General features: G+C 44.0%; 1 protein-coding gene across 4 annotated transcripts in view; it reads left to right on the top strand.

Annotated features, from left to right (window-relative positions):
- Cfap61 (cilia and flagella associated protein 61) overlaps positions 1-15,512 on the top strand; it is a 262,922-nt gene that overhangs the window by 44,782 nt on the left and 202,628 nt on the right. For all 4 annotated transcript variants that reach the window (XM_063248629.1, XM_063248630.1, XM_063248628.1 and 1 more), the window contains 2 exons: positions 6,579-6,670; positions 12,080-12,145. In XM_063248629.1, coding sequence (XP_063104699.1) covers positions 6,579-6,670; positions 12,080-12,145 — 158 coding nt within the window. The remainder of the gene's footprint in view (positions 1-6,578; positions 6,671-12,079; positions 12,146-15,512) is intronic.

Below are 15,512 nucleotides of genomic sequence, written 5' to 3'. Positions count from 1 at the left end.
GCATGTGGGTTCAAGGGTGGCCTAAGCTGCATAGAGAGACCTTGGCTCAAAAAAAAAAAAAAAAGTACATTTAATGTGTTGGAATAAAGAAACAAGAAGATCACAAAACTAATTATATGAAAAAATTATTATTCATAAGCATGGGGAAACGTTTGGCGTCTCTAAAAACAAATTACACAGTAAAACCCAAGATCTTCCTCTCCCTCTCTTAGCCTACTGAATCACAGATCTGTATTGCAGTCGGGGTCCTTAGTTCTGGGCCCTGCAGCAGCGTAAGTGGAGAGGACTGACACAGGCGGAGCTTAGTAGTGATTATAAGATCCCAGTAAATGTTCGAAGTCTGTGTCCTCCACTACAGCAAGAATCCCAGTACTGCAAAAAGATACACGTACAGAGTCTTCTCTAAGCGTACTACTAATGCAGAAAACAAAACATCAAATAAGTAAGCACATTTAGAAATCTAAAACTTCCCACCAGAGGGAGATGGCTCAGTTTATGATCATCCCCTGGAAAGATCAGGAGCAACCTGTGAAGGTTACACATGAGAAGGGAGACAGGCAGGCACGATTTTGTGTAGGAAAAAGCAAAAATGAACTGAGGTGTGATGAGTGAGAAACACTTACTGTGAAGAGCACAGGGAGTTAATGTGTCAAAATGACAAAGGTGACCATCACAAAGCGAGCTTCAGGGCAAGGCTTTCATTTTCTATTTAAAAAATCAAAACAATTTTAAATTTACAAAAAAAGTCATACGTACTTTTTTGAGAGTAAGTTAACAACATGACACTGGGATACCTCTGCACAGTTAGATGACCCATTCCTACACAGAGGGACCATTGCACCTGCAACCTCAAACATCTACCCAACCAGAAAACTTAACAGGGACGAGTTCCTGCCACCTATACCACAGGCCATCTTCACATCTCCCTGTTTGTCCCACAGGATCGCAGGTGTGTGCACCACATCTGGCTTATTCTTTGTATTCTAATTGCTTAACTCATTTTCACTCTTTCTCATTTTATTATACAAACATTTGTTGGAAAGAAAAACTTCTCCTTAACCAATTTAGACTTGGTGCATCTTGTTAGGTTTATTCCTAGGTATTCTATATTTTTACACTATTGTAAATGTCTTTTAAAAATATTTGTTTTTAAATTATTTGTTGCTGCTATGTAAAAATGCAACAGGCTTTTTGTATATTAACCTTATATCCAGCAACCTTTATATATTTACTTAGGATTATCAGTAGATTCTTATGTATTTTCTCTGAATCATGTATTGTTTTATATTTTATGTTATAATCAGTAAAAGATGAAAGATTTATATTATTTGAGGAGAAATCAGAGTATACAACTTTACAATTAGTATTCTTTTAATTTTTTCTTGCAATGGCTAACAGCTTAAGTGGATATGGCATTAACAGGTATTAAATCAGGAATTTTTTTTTACTTAATTTTTTTTTCAGTTATGTAAGGGTTAAATCCAGGGCTTTCACACTGAACTACATATCTCCAGCCATTTAAATTTTTTTTTTAAAATTTTGAGATACACTCACCACACTGCTAAGTTCCCCAAGCTAAGCTTGAACTTGTTGATCCTCCTGCCTTAGCCTCCCAGAGTTCTGGGATTGTGGTGTATACCACACACCACAATCCCAATATTGAACACCACAGAATTGAACAGAATTTGATAGAGTACTTTTGTTCTATATTTACTGAAATGATCATATAATTCTCCTCTATTGTTGTTAATGAGATAATTACTTTATTTGATTTGGTATTACTTTATTTGATTGGCATGTCAAATATTTTATTAATCCCGAATTACCCTTGACAGTTCGCTTCATATCATGCTAGATTTTATGTGCTAGGTTTGTTTAGGATTTTCATAGCTGTATTCATGGACAACACGGCTGGTGTGAGCTGTCCCTGCCAGACTTTGGAATGAGGTTGTACTGGCTGGATTGGTGATAAAAGAGAAATGAGAGAATGGTATCAATCTCTTGGAGGAGACCTATACCGTGGCACCTCTGTTCACAAACTCAGATATTCCCATGATTCTGGTCACAAACCAAATTGGATGAGAACTGAATCAAATTTCCCCATGAGGTCAACGTTGGACATAACCACTGAATTTGGTTTCGTTCCCACCCAACTCAGTTTGAGACTAGAATCTTGGGAAGAATGAAGCTCATGAACCGAGGTGCCACTGTGGTCTCATTTCAAGCCAGCAAGCTGAGAGTGCCGAGTGCCTTTAGTCCATGTTCCTCACCCTGCAGGGCCCGGAGGCTGCATGCAGCCCAGATCGGTGAGTTTCACTGAAAGCATAAAAAGAGGGCTCCTCTCTCCCATCTCGTGCATATTTGAATCATGAAGGACTTTACTATCAACCTCTTGCTGTGCATTCAGTCATTCAGCAAACTCTGAGCGTATCCCATTTATTAGACTTCCAGTAGCCTAGCCCAGTATATGGAAGAAATAATTTAACATCGTTCAGTGGCAAATGAACATGCCAACAGGATCACAGTAACTCTTTGTAAGGACAGAGCATTGTGCTAGTACCGTGGCAGACTGTCACCTAAGCTGTCTCGGGAAGATCAGCATTGACTTCATAGAAGAGAAACTTTCTGAGCAAAATTTCAGTGTCAAACTGGAGCTTTCGAGGTGAATAAGCAGGCAGATTTTCCTGCCAGAAGAAACCCAGTGCATGGAGTAAGAGGGTCTTCAGGACCATGCTGTAGAAGGAAGCACAGGCTCAGTGTTGGGGAGCAGCAATGCAGGAGTGGCAGGATAAGGAGAATGTGGGGTGCAGATTCCATCCTGCTCTGCCCATTGTGTGTGATGAGGGAGCCTGGACCCCTTCGGTCAGAGTATCACATGAGCAGCCTGCAGCTCAGGGGAAGAATTTGCAAATGCTGCTGCAGACAAAGATGAGGAAGGACAGATCCAGAGCAGGGACGGCAGGATGGACCTGGGAGGCACAGTGGACCACGAATGGAACTTGTTGTATTATTGTGGAGATGGAGGCTGGACAGAAGGAAAATATCAAGGGTGATTTCACAATCCGGGGGGATGCCAGAACCAGGTCATGAGATGAGATTAGTTAAGAGTAAATGGATCATTTCTTGGCTGTTGTTTTTGTGTGTTTTGTTTTGTTTTGTTTTGTTTTTTTGACTTAGGATTGCACTATTTAGTTCAGGCTAATCTTTAACTTGCTATGTAGCTAGCCTACTTTTGAATTTGGTGCTGATCCTCCTGCCTCAGCCTCTAGAGTTCTGGGATTACAGGCATGGGCCCCCACGTCCTGTGATGATTGTGATTTCTGACTTGCATGGGTTTGAGACTAGCCTTCCTAGTGGGCACTTGGCTGAACACTGCCTTGGTTCACAAACACTTTGGTTTGCAAACAGTTTCCATTTGGCAAAATTTTGCTTCTGCCCACGAACCTCTCATCAGGTAATGAATGTGACTATGGCTCCCCAGAATTGTGGAAGGAGTGAAATTTGTGAGCCAAATCTGCAAACAATTTTTATTTCTGGTATGAACTGGGAACTGAAATTTATTTTTTCCTCATGTGGCCAGTCAACACCACTGCTTATAGATTTATTCTTTCCCACTGATCTGAAATGCCACTATTAACACATACCAGCATTTCATAATGAGCTGGCTATATTGTGGGATTTTATTTTGTTCTGTTCTTGCCTTGACAACCCACTCTTTCACCTTGGCTTTATCATTCTTAATATTCAGCACAAAATTTGGCCTATTCTCTGTTCTTCTTTCTTCAAAATTTGTTTACTGTTTTAGGGGCACTTTATCTTATAAAAGAAAAATCTTTTTGAATTTTAGTGTATATTTAAATTATGTTAATTATAAAAGATTATAGGTTATTATTTACCCTAAATCCTTCACAGTGTATTATTTTACATTCCCTTCAAAGTGTTATTAATTTGCATTATTCCTAAATACTTCAAAATGCATGATTTCTATTAAAGAGTAAAGATCCAAAGTCTAATGGAGCATAATGCTGGTATAATCCTGGTACTCTTTAAGGATAATAATGAAAAATTAAGAATGCAGCATTAGCTACTGAGTCTTGGGAGGAGCCTATACTGGAACATGGTCTCATTAGCTTCGGAGTAACCCCACTTCAGATAGGCAGTCTCACTGGTGGGGAAACACTGGGAAATTCTGCCTTCATTCCTCCTAGAATCAGCCAAGAGTTTGGGACTTCCAAGCTACGGAATGGCACAAGTCATCAAATGCCAGTTTGAGTTGCAGCCTCAGACATACTTTTGGTTATTGTACAATACAGAAAAGCACAGCCTGTCTTTTCCCTGGATAGCGGGTCACACAGAGATCTCAGGGCCCGTTATAAGAATTAACTGTAATTAAACCTTCCAAGCCCCAGGGGAATCAGAGAGACAGAAGTACAGTGTCACCTCGCACAATTGTGCCACATAGCATCCTCTAGGGATGGGTGGCAGCTGCCTAACATAAACCACAGCACCTCGTGACAGTGCAGCCCAGGCAATAAGTCCTTGCTGTTGGTAATTGTCCCATGACATCAGACAGCCAAGCAGTGAAGTCACTAGGACTATTAGTTAATTGCAAATCTAATCCACCTGTTAAGGGTTTTTATTCTTTAGTGATTTCACTCTAATCATCAAAGAAATATATATGAAGTATGGATCTGCTTTTCTTTTGGTTGGGCTTTTTGTAGTACTTCAAATTAAAACAAAATATAAAGGAAGTATCTTTTAAAAAATAAAGTGAATTTTTCTTCTTTTTTTATTTAAAGAGAAAAATACCAAAGTAGTAAAAGGGTACAAGTAATACAGAATTTCAAGAAAAAATATACAGTAAGAAATCACTAGTTAATAGATTACATATTGTCATCTTAGAAACAGTTGTCCAGATTACAAAATTAAAGCATACAAAGTGGACATTCATACAGTGAGATTGCAGACAGTTCTGTTCAGTGATCCAACAAAAACTCAGTAATACGGTTTTCTATCCTACACACGTAAATATACATGCAGTTATATTCTTTAGACCACTTTCTTTTCAATAAAGTGAAATTTAATAGTAAGAATATATTGATATGATTGGTTTTTCATTGAAAAGTTTGCTGCTGAGGGAAACTGATGGTGAAAGTCCGAATAGATACATTGACTGGGCAGGGCAAGGAAGGAAGGTTCTGGGAGCTATCATTTTATATATTCTCTGAGGTTGCCAGGTGCAGAAACTTGTTGAGCTGTGCACATTTTCCTATGTGTTCCCTGCCAGCAGCAAAGTAAATTAATCTACCAAACTATGCTACTCTTAGCATCAGACATGCTGGAAACCCATAGAGGCTGTCTGGTAGATTTTGCAGGGCACAGGCATATTCAGGAACTTGAGATGGGGCTTTATTTCCCCCCAGGCCTCTGTCTTCAGGAGAGGGACTCTAAGTCCTCTTAGCCATTTTCCCATCATGCCTCATGTCAGGATGAGATTCTCTCTCTGTACCTGCAGCTTTATGTACCTCTCTGACTGTGCCGTGTTATGCCTCCCTGTTCTTTTCCATTCACTGACATCTTTTTTGAGAGGAGCCAGAAAGCATTCTTGATTGGGTAATTTGGCTTGAGAGGTGATTGCAGGGCTGTCACTGCAGCAGGCACTGGAAGATTGGGGAAAGCAGGCAAGGAGGAAGCAGTGAGGCCCAGGCTGCCTCTGGCTGGTGTGTCTGAGGGGCAATTAAACCCGAGCTGGCTGTGGGGATCCAGGTCCCCTCTTGTGTATGGGTGGGGCACCCCAGGCTGCTCCATGGTGACATGCAAAGATCGAGAGCCAGTGTCGCAGGGGACCCCTGACAGTGCACTGGACAGGCTGAAGGCCAGTTGGGCATCCTACAATGATCTCCCAGATTGCCCTGCTAAAGAATGAAAATAGAAAGAAAGGAAGCAGAGAGAATGTGGGAGAGAGACAGAGAGCAAGTGGGTAGGAAAGAGGAGGTAGAAAACCCTTCTCAGAGAAAATGGGAATATTTTCTCCACTATGCTTTTAAGTACAGATTAAACACATGAAGCCCACCCTGATTAGTGACTTTCTAGAACATATGAAACAGTAATGGCAGCTCCAGTTCTTGCTTAGGAAGCAGCAGCTTGTTGCTGCTGACTGCTGTACTTCCACACTGAGGGAAAGCAGCCCTTGAGTGAATCCTGGGCTTTGGTGGCATGCACAGAGCTGACTGTGGCCCCTTCTGCCTCTGTTTTGAGGTCATTCCAAAGCCTGCGTTCAGGAAGGTGATAATCAGGGGCCACTCACATAGGGCTCTCCTGTCTGGTGACCGTTCCTCCCTCATGCCAGGCCCAGTTTGATCACCTGGGCAGGATCCAGTCACATCCATCGCACAGAGGAGGACGTGGAGAGTTGAGAGGGAGTCAGTCTGGGGCCCCAGTGGCAGTGTGGGCTGCAGAGACCAGCTCTTGTCCCTCTGTGCCACCCCAGACTTAAGTCTTCAGACTCACTGCAGTGTAGAAACTCAGGCCATGCTGTTTCAGTCACCTGCCCTGACCTTGCCTTGCTCCTCTCACAGATGCTGCGCTCAGGGCAGATAGCCAGGGTACCCAGAGGACAGCCGAGAAGCCCCCGGTTCCGGCCTCTCCAGAAGCCACAGGGAGCACCCAGGTGAGGAGGGTGTCGCATGCCTGGCGTGGGGATGTGGCTGGAGCTGCTTGTGATGTCAGTTGCTGCTGGTCTGGGGTTGTCCCCAAGGCAGTCCATCACCAGGTGTGGGAAAGGCCACCCAACAGTAAGGATGAGTGAGTGAAGGCCTGTGGTGGACACTCAGGGGCTCCAGCATGCTGCAGAGTCTCTACCCTGTTCTACCCCACACTGTAGCTCAAGAGGAAACTGGGACTCTGCAGAGAGACCTCAGACCTGTGCCTACTCAGAGGCAGTGGCCTGTGTTCCTGTCCCAAGTGGGCCTTGTGCATGACAGGACCCTGCCACATCTGTCATCAGCAGCCCACTTTGTGGTCCTGGCTGGTGAGGGGGAGACCCCCCTCTCCCTGCCCTAGCAGCCTGGTGCAAATAGGGCACAGTATCTGCTGCCTCCCTGACCAAGGGAAATCTCATCAGAAGGGTCTAGAGCTGGCTGTGGGATAGATTTGGTGAGGGGCCCCACAATCCAATCATCATTCTGTCCACGTAGCCTTTTGACAGCATGTAGGTTCACAGTAACATAAAAACATCCATGCCCATTTTGTGTCCTCATATATTCCCATGGGGCTTCAGCTTGTGTCCCCAGGAACCAGTCCACATGAGTCCCCTCCTTTAAAGCTGACTTCAGCTCTAAAGGGGTGGGGTGGGACAGGAAATCGGACTCACCCCTGGGGTGACATGGTCAGTTTGTGCCACATCAATCCTGATGCATGTCCCTCAGCTGCTTAGCTGGCCAGAACCTATCCCTTGCCCAGGTGTGCCTGGGGGCAAGCCATGGGCCATCACATCCTGTCTGTAGTCTCTCCTGCCTTTTCCTTCCTCCACTGGTCAACTGGTACAGAAGGAAGTTCAGGAAGGAAAGCAGGGAGGAGCGAGGACCTGAGCCTCAGCTCCAGGTCACCTGATTGTCCTCACAGTTGTCGTGTCATATCTAAGGGGAAGTACATGCTGGCCCCCCACACCACGAAAGGCTCAACCCACAGTCAGCTGGGCGTTGTCTCAGGTGCAGATCTATTCTGTGCATGGAGATCAGGTGTCACAGCCACAGCTCTGTGCTGAGGGATGAGGACACAGCTGGCACCTGCAGGAGTTGTGTCCTGAAAGGGAAGGGAGGGGGCCTCTGCTGAAGTTAGGGAGAAAGCATGACATGGGGGGGGGGGGGGCTGAAGGGCTGAGGGAAATGAAACTGGTAGACAGTTTGAAGACAAAAGCACCAGGAACTAAGATGGAGTTAGACACTGGCCTCACACAATCAGAAAGTCACTAAAATTTATGAAGCACAGACATTTTCCCTCCTGTCTCTAAAACCAAAGACAGAAATGCCCAGGTGCACCTCATGGTCACTCTGGCTCTTCCTTCCTTGAGGAATTTCCAAGCACTGCACAGAACAGGAGAGACCTGCCGAATTCTTGAACAGAAGAGGCCAATCTATGAATCCGATCTATGAGTCCATGGAGACTAAAGCACTACAGCTTGAAGGACAGAGTAGCAGAGAACAGAGAGAAATGTCATTAGTCTGAGGGGACCACTTTTGAGTGTGCAGCTGAGGACTGATCAGAGCATGCCTCTGGAAAGCTCTATAGTCAGACTGAGTGAAGAACTTCAGAAAGGACTGAGTTAACAGTACCCAGTGCTCAGGCAAGGCCAAGAATGTAGCCCGTTCCTACCCTACCCAGACTGGAAAATCTAATGACTCCCATGGCTTTGGGGAAGAGTCTTGCCTTCATTGTGGGGAATCATTAACTCCAGAAAAGGCACTACTTTTGTCCTCTTTAATCTTCAAAGCAAGGGCCAGAAGGTTCGAACTGTTTCCACATAGTTTAACCATCCCAAAGTCCAAGCGTATTTGTAGGGGTACAAAATTATCCTGTCCTCAACTAGGTAAACTTCACAATGCTTGGAATCTAATAAAAATTATGTGCTCAAATAAAAGGGAATAAATGATACATAAGGTAGAGATAAGCATATCAATTGAAACAAATCTAGATCTGAAATAGATGTTAGAATTAGTGGGTTTGAACATTAAAACAGTTCAGTGTATCTCTACTTCATATGTTCCAAAGGTTAAATAGATACATAAAAACATAAAAATGCTCCAAATAAGACTATAATATATAGCTGCAATATATAAATTGAAAAAAGCACTGGAAGAATTAATAACAGATTAGACATCACCAAGAACAGATTAGTAAACTTGAAACACAGAGAAATATTTTTTCCAGAAGCTCAATCTATCAATAATAGCCCAACCTCAAGGATGTAATATATACAGCCTATGTAGAAGAAGAGAAAGATTGGAACAAAAAGATATTTGCAGAAACAATAACCAAAAAGACCCCCAAATTTGGTGAACAAAGAAAAACTAACCAAGCAATAAAGAAGCTCAACACCTAGCATGAGAAGTGGGCACAAAATTGCCAAAGCCATGACCAGAGAGTGAGAAACTATTGATAAAGAGAAAATGTGAAGAGCAGTATGGGTGAGGTGGAGGGGCAAGCTGGGGATAGAGTACACACAGGACATTTGCCAAACTGGACCATGTTGGAGGCCCTAGAGTGTCTTGATGAATTTAAAAAGACTCAAGTCATCTAACCCTTGGTGTTCAAAAGACATTACAAGAGATACAACTGGAAATCCCTGCTCCTCCTGCCTGGTGGAGGGGCCTTGGAGAGGGCCTTGGGAATCCCTACTCAGAGTCGCACTCAGGAGCATTGATGGGAAAAGTAACTGAGTCAATATATACAACTTAACTCAAGGTTGCTTAAACATAAGAAAATCAATTCATTTCACCATATTAACAAGCTAAAGAAAGCCCATACATACATTCTCATATATGCAGAAAAAGGTACTTGCAAATTCAACATCCATTCCTCGTAAAAACTTCAGAAAACTAGGAGTAGAAGAGAGCTTAATTTGATAAAGGTTATTTTTGAGGAACCTACAGCTAGCATCATGCTTAATGGTAAAAGGCTAAGTGCTTTCTCCGTAAAGTCAGGAGTAAAATGAGAATATCTGTTCTCCTTACTTCAGTTCAAAACTGGATGTGTACACTAAGCCAGTGCAGAAAGACATTAAAAGAAATAAAAGGCATTGGATTGGAAAGGAAGAACTAAAACAACCTTATGTTCACAGCACAGTTGTCTAGGCTATTAGTACTAATATATATTTAACAAGTTTGTAAAATACATACAAAATTAATATGCCAAGCTCAACTACATCTCAGTATGATAGGAATGAACAGTCAGAAAATGAAATAAGTGCCACTTAAAAACAGTACAAATATATGAAATATTTGGAAATGAATCTTATGAAAGATGTTCCAGACTTGTACACTGAAAATTACAAGACATTTGTGACAGAAATTAAAGAAGAAATGAATAGCAAGACATCTTATGCTTAAACACTGAAAGACTGGATATTTCCAAGATTTTAATTCCTCAAATTTATCTTTAGATTCTGTGAAATCTCAATGACAGTATGAGCCGGAATGATTATGGAAATGAGAAATAATTGTTTCCAAAGTTCATATGGAAGTAGAATGGATCCATGATATATAATATTGCAGAACAACTTTGAAAACAGGCAAAGTGTAGGATTATAATTGATTTCAAGACTTATTCTGAAGACTATTCTTGTAATTAGGACAGTGTAGAATTACTGTCAAGATCAACAACTAAATGAGTAGAATAAAAAATTCCCTTGTAGACTATTGGTTTTTGACAAAGGTAGGTGATACTGCAGAAGAGAACAGTTGGTCTTTTCAGTAAGTGGAGCTAAACTAATTGCATTTCCATATACAAAAGTTTTAAATCTGAATCCATGACTCACCAAATGTAGAAATGAACTACAAATGGATCGTAGGCCTAAATGTGAACTCCAGACCTGTTCAAGGAGAAGACATTTGTGACTTAGGGTCAGGTGAAGACTTTTTAGATGCAAAATATACATAAAAGATACAAAATAGTACATAAAAGAATAAATGCTAAATTAGACATCATCAAGATATAGAACTTTTTGAGAAAATATTTTTAAGAATATGAAAGAAAGCCGGGCGTGGTGGCTCACACCTGTAATCCCAGCACTCAGGAGGCCTTGGCAGGAAGATCGTTGCAAGATCAAGACCATCCTGGGCTACAAAGTGAGTTCAAGGCCAGCCTGAACTGCATAGAGACCCTGTCTCAAAAAGACAAAAAAAAAAAAAAAAAAAAAAAAAAAAAAGAATACGAAAGAGAGACTAGGAGAAAATATTTCCAGTTATATATCTGACAATGTAGTTGTTCCCTTAATATTTTTTAAAGCTGTAAAATACCCTAATAAAAACAGAGACAAAAACTGAAACAGACCCTTTCTAAATGGAGACATGCTACATGAAATGACACCCACGTCATTAGTCACTTAGGAAATGCAGATTAAACCCACAGTGAGACCTGACTGTGCCCCTACAGGAGTGACTACTACTAAGATGGGCCATCCTGCCTGGTGGAGGGGCCTTGGAGAGGGTGTGGGAATCCCTACTCAGAGTCGCACTCAGTGACAGAAGTGACAGAAGGAATGACCCCCTACTAACCACAGCAGCATAGGGAGGTTTCAAACCAAATGTGCTAAGAGATGTGGAGGAACAGTCCTCCTCCCCTGCCAGTACTGCATGTCTTCTTTCATATAAAATCCCAGAAAACACTGACGAAGCCACAGCAGCCAAGAACAGATCGGGGTTCACCTGTTGTCCCCAAGCTGCCAAGCAGCAGGCGCCAGAGCCACATGGAAGCAGGGGAGAAAGGCATGGGCTCTATTCTGATGGGGGCGATGTCATACTTTCAAAAGGTACATTTTATTTTATTTTTTTATTTTATATTTATTTTTTTTTGTCTTTTTCCTTTTTATCAGTACCGGGGATCGAACTCACAACTGCCTGCTTGCAAGGCAGGCGCTTATGCCACTGAGCTAAATCCCCAGCTCCAAAAGGTACATTTTAAATATCTGCACTCTATTGTATGCTGATTATACCTCACTCAGTGAAGCAGATTTTTGAAAAAGCAGTGCAGCTGTCTAGTGATGTAGACCAATCAGAGAAATGACGTCATAACTAACACCCTCAGGGAAAAGGAGCCCTCCCTGTGCTGCACACCTGCCTGCCACCTGTCAGTCATCCACCGTTAATTGATTGACCCATCTGTCCATCTTTGTTCTCCCTTTCCATCCTTATTTTATCCTCCTAGCAACCTTAGGGAGTAGAACTGTTTCTGTCTCCTTTTTCAGTCAAGGAAACTGAAGCTCCTTCCCTTCACCTCCCAGCCTGGGTTTGCTGCTCTAGAGCTTGGGATCGGGATGCCATGGGGTCCATTAATTTTTGTGTCTCGCTGTTGTCATTTGCAGGAAAAAGTCATGGAAGAACCTGAACCCCTCTCAGAAGCCCACAGTGAAAATGCCAGTGAAATACAGGTAGGGTGTACTCAGAGCTTTTGCCTGACAACTGGCCACGCCCCAAGTTCAAGCTGACCCCTAAGTCTTGAGCACCTTTTTCTTCTCCAGACTCCGCCTCTTTCTCAGTTCACACCCAGTGCCCTTTGGACCCACTCCACAAAGCCTCCTGCTTCCTGTGACCCTGAAGGTGACCCCTCCCCAGAGTTTGGATTAGCGTTATGGATTATACATTATTTGTGACAATTTCAGTAAATACCCCTTCTCTTCCTCCCCTTGCTGAAAAAGAAAATGTTTTGCAGAGGCACAAGGTTTGCAGGACTCTATTGTAGCATGTGCACACATGTGAGTGTGTACACACACACTCATACCGTGCACACCTGAAGGTGCTACATGCCCTTCGCATCTTCCTCAGGCTCCAGTGCCTGCCCCTCCGGATACTGATTCCAGCCAGGAGAAATGCATCCCTTCCAGGGAATCCCTGGCTTCCCTCCACCCACCCGTGTTTTGCATGTGGCCCTTGGTCAAACTGACCGTGTACACTCGAGGCGCCCTCCATTTCTGCCAGAGCCAAGGGGGTGGCCAGGTTCCATGGCCCCTGCACAGGCTCTGTCTTCTCCAGGGAGTGAGGTGAGGCTGTGGTTGTCGGATCAGACATTGCCTTCCACAGTGCTGTGTGCACCTGCGGGGTCCTGGTGATGGGCAGCAGACTCCATGTGTTGTCTGGGAAGGGGACAGGGCAGTCAGGTTCAGGGTGGCCCTGGGACACATGCACTGATCACTGACTGCAGACACTGGAGGTCTGCTGGAGGGCCATGCGTGTGGCCACTTTCCTCCCAGATTCTGAACAGTGAAGGAGTCTCTGCAGAAGTCAGCCAGGGTGAATGTTTCTCTCTCTCTCATGGCTGCCACTGGGTTGAAAGGAAAAGCCTGGAGCTAGAGCATGGAGGGCAGACCCTGCAAGAGCCCTCTGGGCTCATACCCCAGGAGGGGTGAGAGCCCCTCAGCTGCTGTGGCTATGCCTGGAGGGAGCTGAAGCCCTTTGCCTCTGGAGTGTTCCGCATGGTCTTCTGTGACTTCAGCAGGATGCAGCCCTGGCGTGCTCGATCTGGAAGGACTCCCCTGAGTTGGTAGTGTCTTCTCCAGTGGTCCTTGATGGCCCAAACAAGGATGTGGGGGGTCAACCTGGCAAAGAACCTTTGGGACTCTGACGGCTTCTGGGTAAACAGTGAGGCTTCATCTCCGAGTTCATCTCCTGACCCTGCTGGAAGAAAACACTAAAATGACACAAATCCACAAAGGCGGCGAGACAAAGAAGAGTTATTGGAAGATAAGCACTTTAAAAATATTTGGAAACCAGAAAATCGATGGAGGAGTTTACAGTGGCTTAGCCCAGGCAGAAAGGGGAAGGGGGACAATGTAAGGGCGAGGATGGGAGCTTTGGCTGAAGGAAGGCAAGGCGCAGGGCTGCACACAGCCCGAGATGGGGCAAAGCAGAACCCCATTCCCTGCCTGTACCACTTAGTTCATCTGCTGGACCCTAGGGAAGCAACCTGGTGACTGTTTTCAGAAGTCAAGAAGAAGAAGAAGCAAGCTCAGGCTCCTGCCAGTGGGAGGCAGTGTGGTGAGGGCATGCACAGTGGTGGGAGGAGTCCTGCATTTCAGGGCTGTGGCCCTGCAATATTGTGTCACTGTGGTCCAAATCACCACAGGCTTGGTGGCTCAAAGTGGCACATACCTGTATTAGTCTAAGGCTCTGGTGGCTAGGAGTTCAGAATGGCTTTGCTGTTCTGATCTCCACAGAGAGGGGCTTCTGAAGGAGTTGGGGAGAAGATTGCCTTGTTTGTTCCACTTCATGGAGATGCTTGCATTCCTGGGCACAGAGCGCTCTGACCCTAACCCTGGCCCCACTAGTCCCCTGCCTCCCTGTCGTGAGGACTCATGATACCTGGGGTTCGTGTGATACCCCACGTACTCTCCTTATGGCAGAAGCCCTGATGGAATGGCATCTGCAGTGTCCCTTGACCCTGTGAGATAGCACGCCAGGGAGTTCAGGAATGAGGGCACATACCATTGGGGCCACTTCTCTGCAAGCACGGGTTCCTGTGCAGCCACTTTAGAACCACGCACCCCAAACCTGACAGGCACAGTGGGGAGGCTTCAGATCACATCACTTGGGATGCTGTCCCCACTTCCAGCCCCTGCCAGTTCATCCCACAAAGTGTCCTCCTTAGCCAGGTGCTGCTGCATTTTGCCTTCCACACACTGTTGCCTTTTGGAAGCTGGACATGGGCTCCAGTGCTAAAAGGACCTCAGCTGGGAGTGAGAAAAAGCACTTGGGAGCAGGAGCTATAAGCAAGGCGATGCTGCAGGCTGGAACTGCGAGTCTAGATGAGGCAAGGTGGGAAAGTGAAGTTCACAGATCAGTTCCGATGCCCCATCACTCAGAAGTGATACTGTCCAACATGTGGCAAATCTGATGAAGCCCATGAAACAACAAAGGAAATCAAGCAAATCAAAGCAAAGTGTATGAAAGAAAACAATCACATTGTTCTACTGTGTTTAGCAATACCGCAATACCCTGTCTTTATTAACAATACATAGTCAAATAACACTTCCATGTTCACACTAACATAAGTACTGATGTAACTTTAGGCTGTGATATAATTACAGTACTGGGGAGATAGAATTGGGGGAGAGGAAATCCACCCACAACAGCACTATGCAGTAGGAAGTTTCAAAAATGGATGAATTAATTCATCAACTAGCATAAGTATATTACTCAGAAATGGATAAATACCCACAAAATGAAAACATTGAAAATGCCTAATAGGGCAGGAAACTGAGGGAGACAGGCCTGCTGATGTCCTATACGTTTTAGGGCTAATATTATCTTAATTTTTACCATATGCATGTATGTCTTTGATTTAATAGAACCCAAGAACTCAGAATGAATCAATTTCCCCAAGTGGTAACCCCCTTCCAGGTGCCCCTAAAATCAGGCTCTTCCTCTTTTGACTTTACCACTACACTAGCCCAACACCAGGTAAAATTCTTGTGCACAAAATCCCAGTAGGAACAGTTTTAGGGGGCAGAGCTGTTTTGCTGATGGAAGAGTAAGTGTGTGTGCGCCTGTGTGTGTGTGTGTGTGTGTGTGTGTGTGTGTGTGTGTGTGTGACTATAGTGCTCTAATTTCTACCCAGTGATGTAGATTAAAAATATAGATCCTCTATCAAAGGCCAATGGCAAACATTTATTTTCTGACCTTTGTGGGAGAACTTGTCTTAATAGTTTTATAAGTTCTGAATCTCATTAAGACCATTCTGTGTGTATGTGTGGTATGGGAGATTGAACCTACAACCTTTACACAGAGCAACCCTTGTTTCAT

The sequence above is a fragment of the Cavia porcellus genome, unplaced genomic scaffold, assembly GCF_034190915.1.
Source record: "Cavia porcellus strain 051 isolate PalLab524CR breed Dunkin Hartley unplaced genomic scaffold, mCavPor4.1 scaffold_5, whole genome shotgun sequence".
Lineage (NCBI taxonomy): Eukaryota > Metazoa > Chordata > Mammalia > Rodentia > Caviidae > Cavia > Cavia porcellus.
Note: the sequence above shows the minus strand (reverse complement) of the source record. Positions and strands in the feature narration are given on the sequence as shown.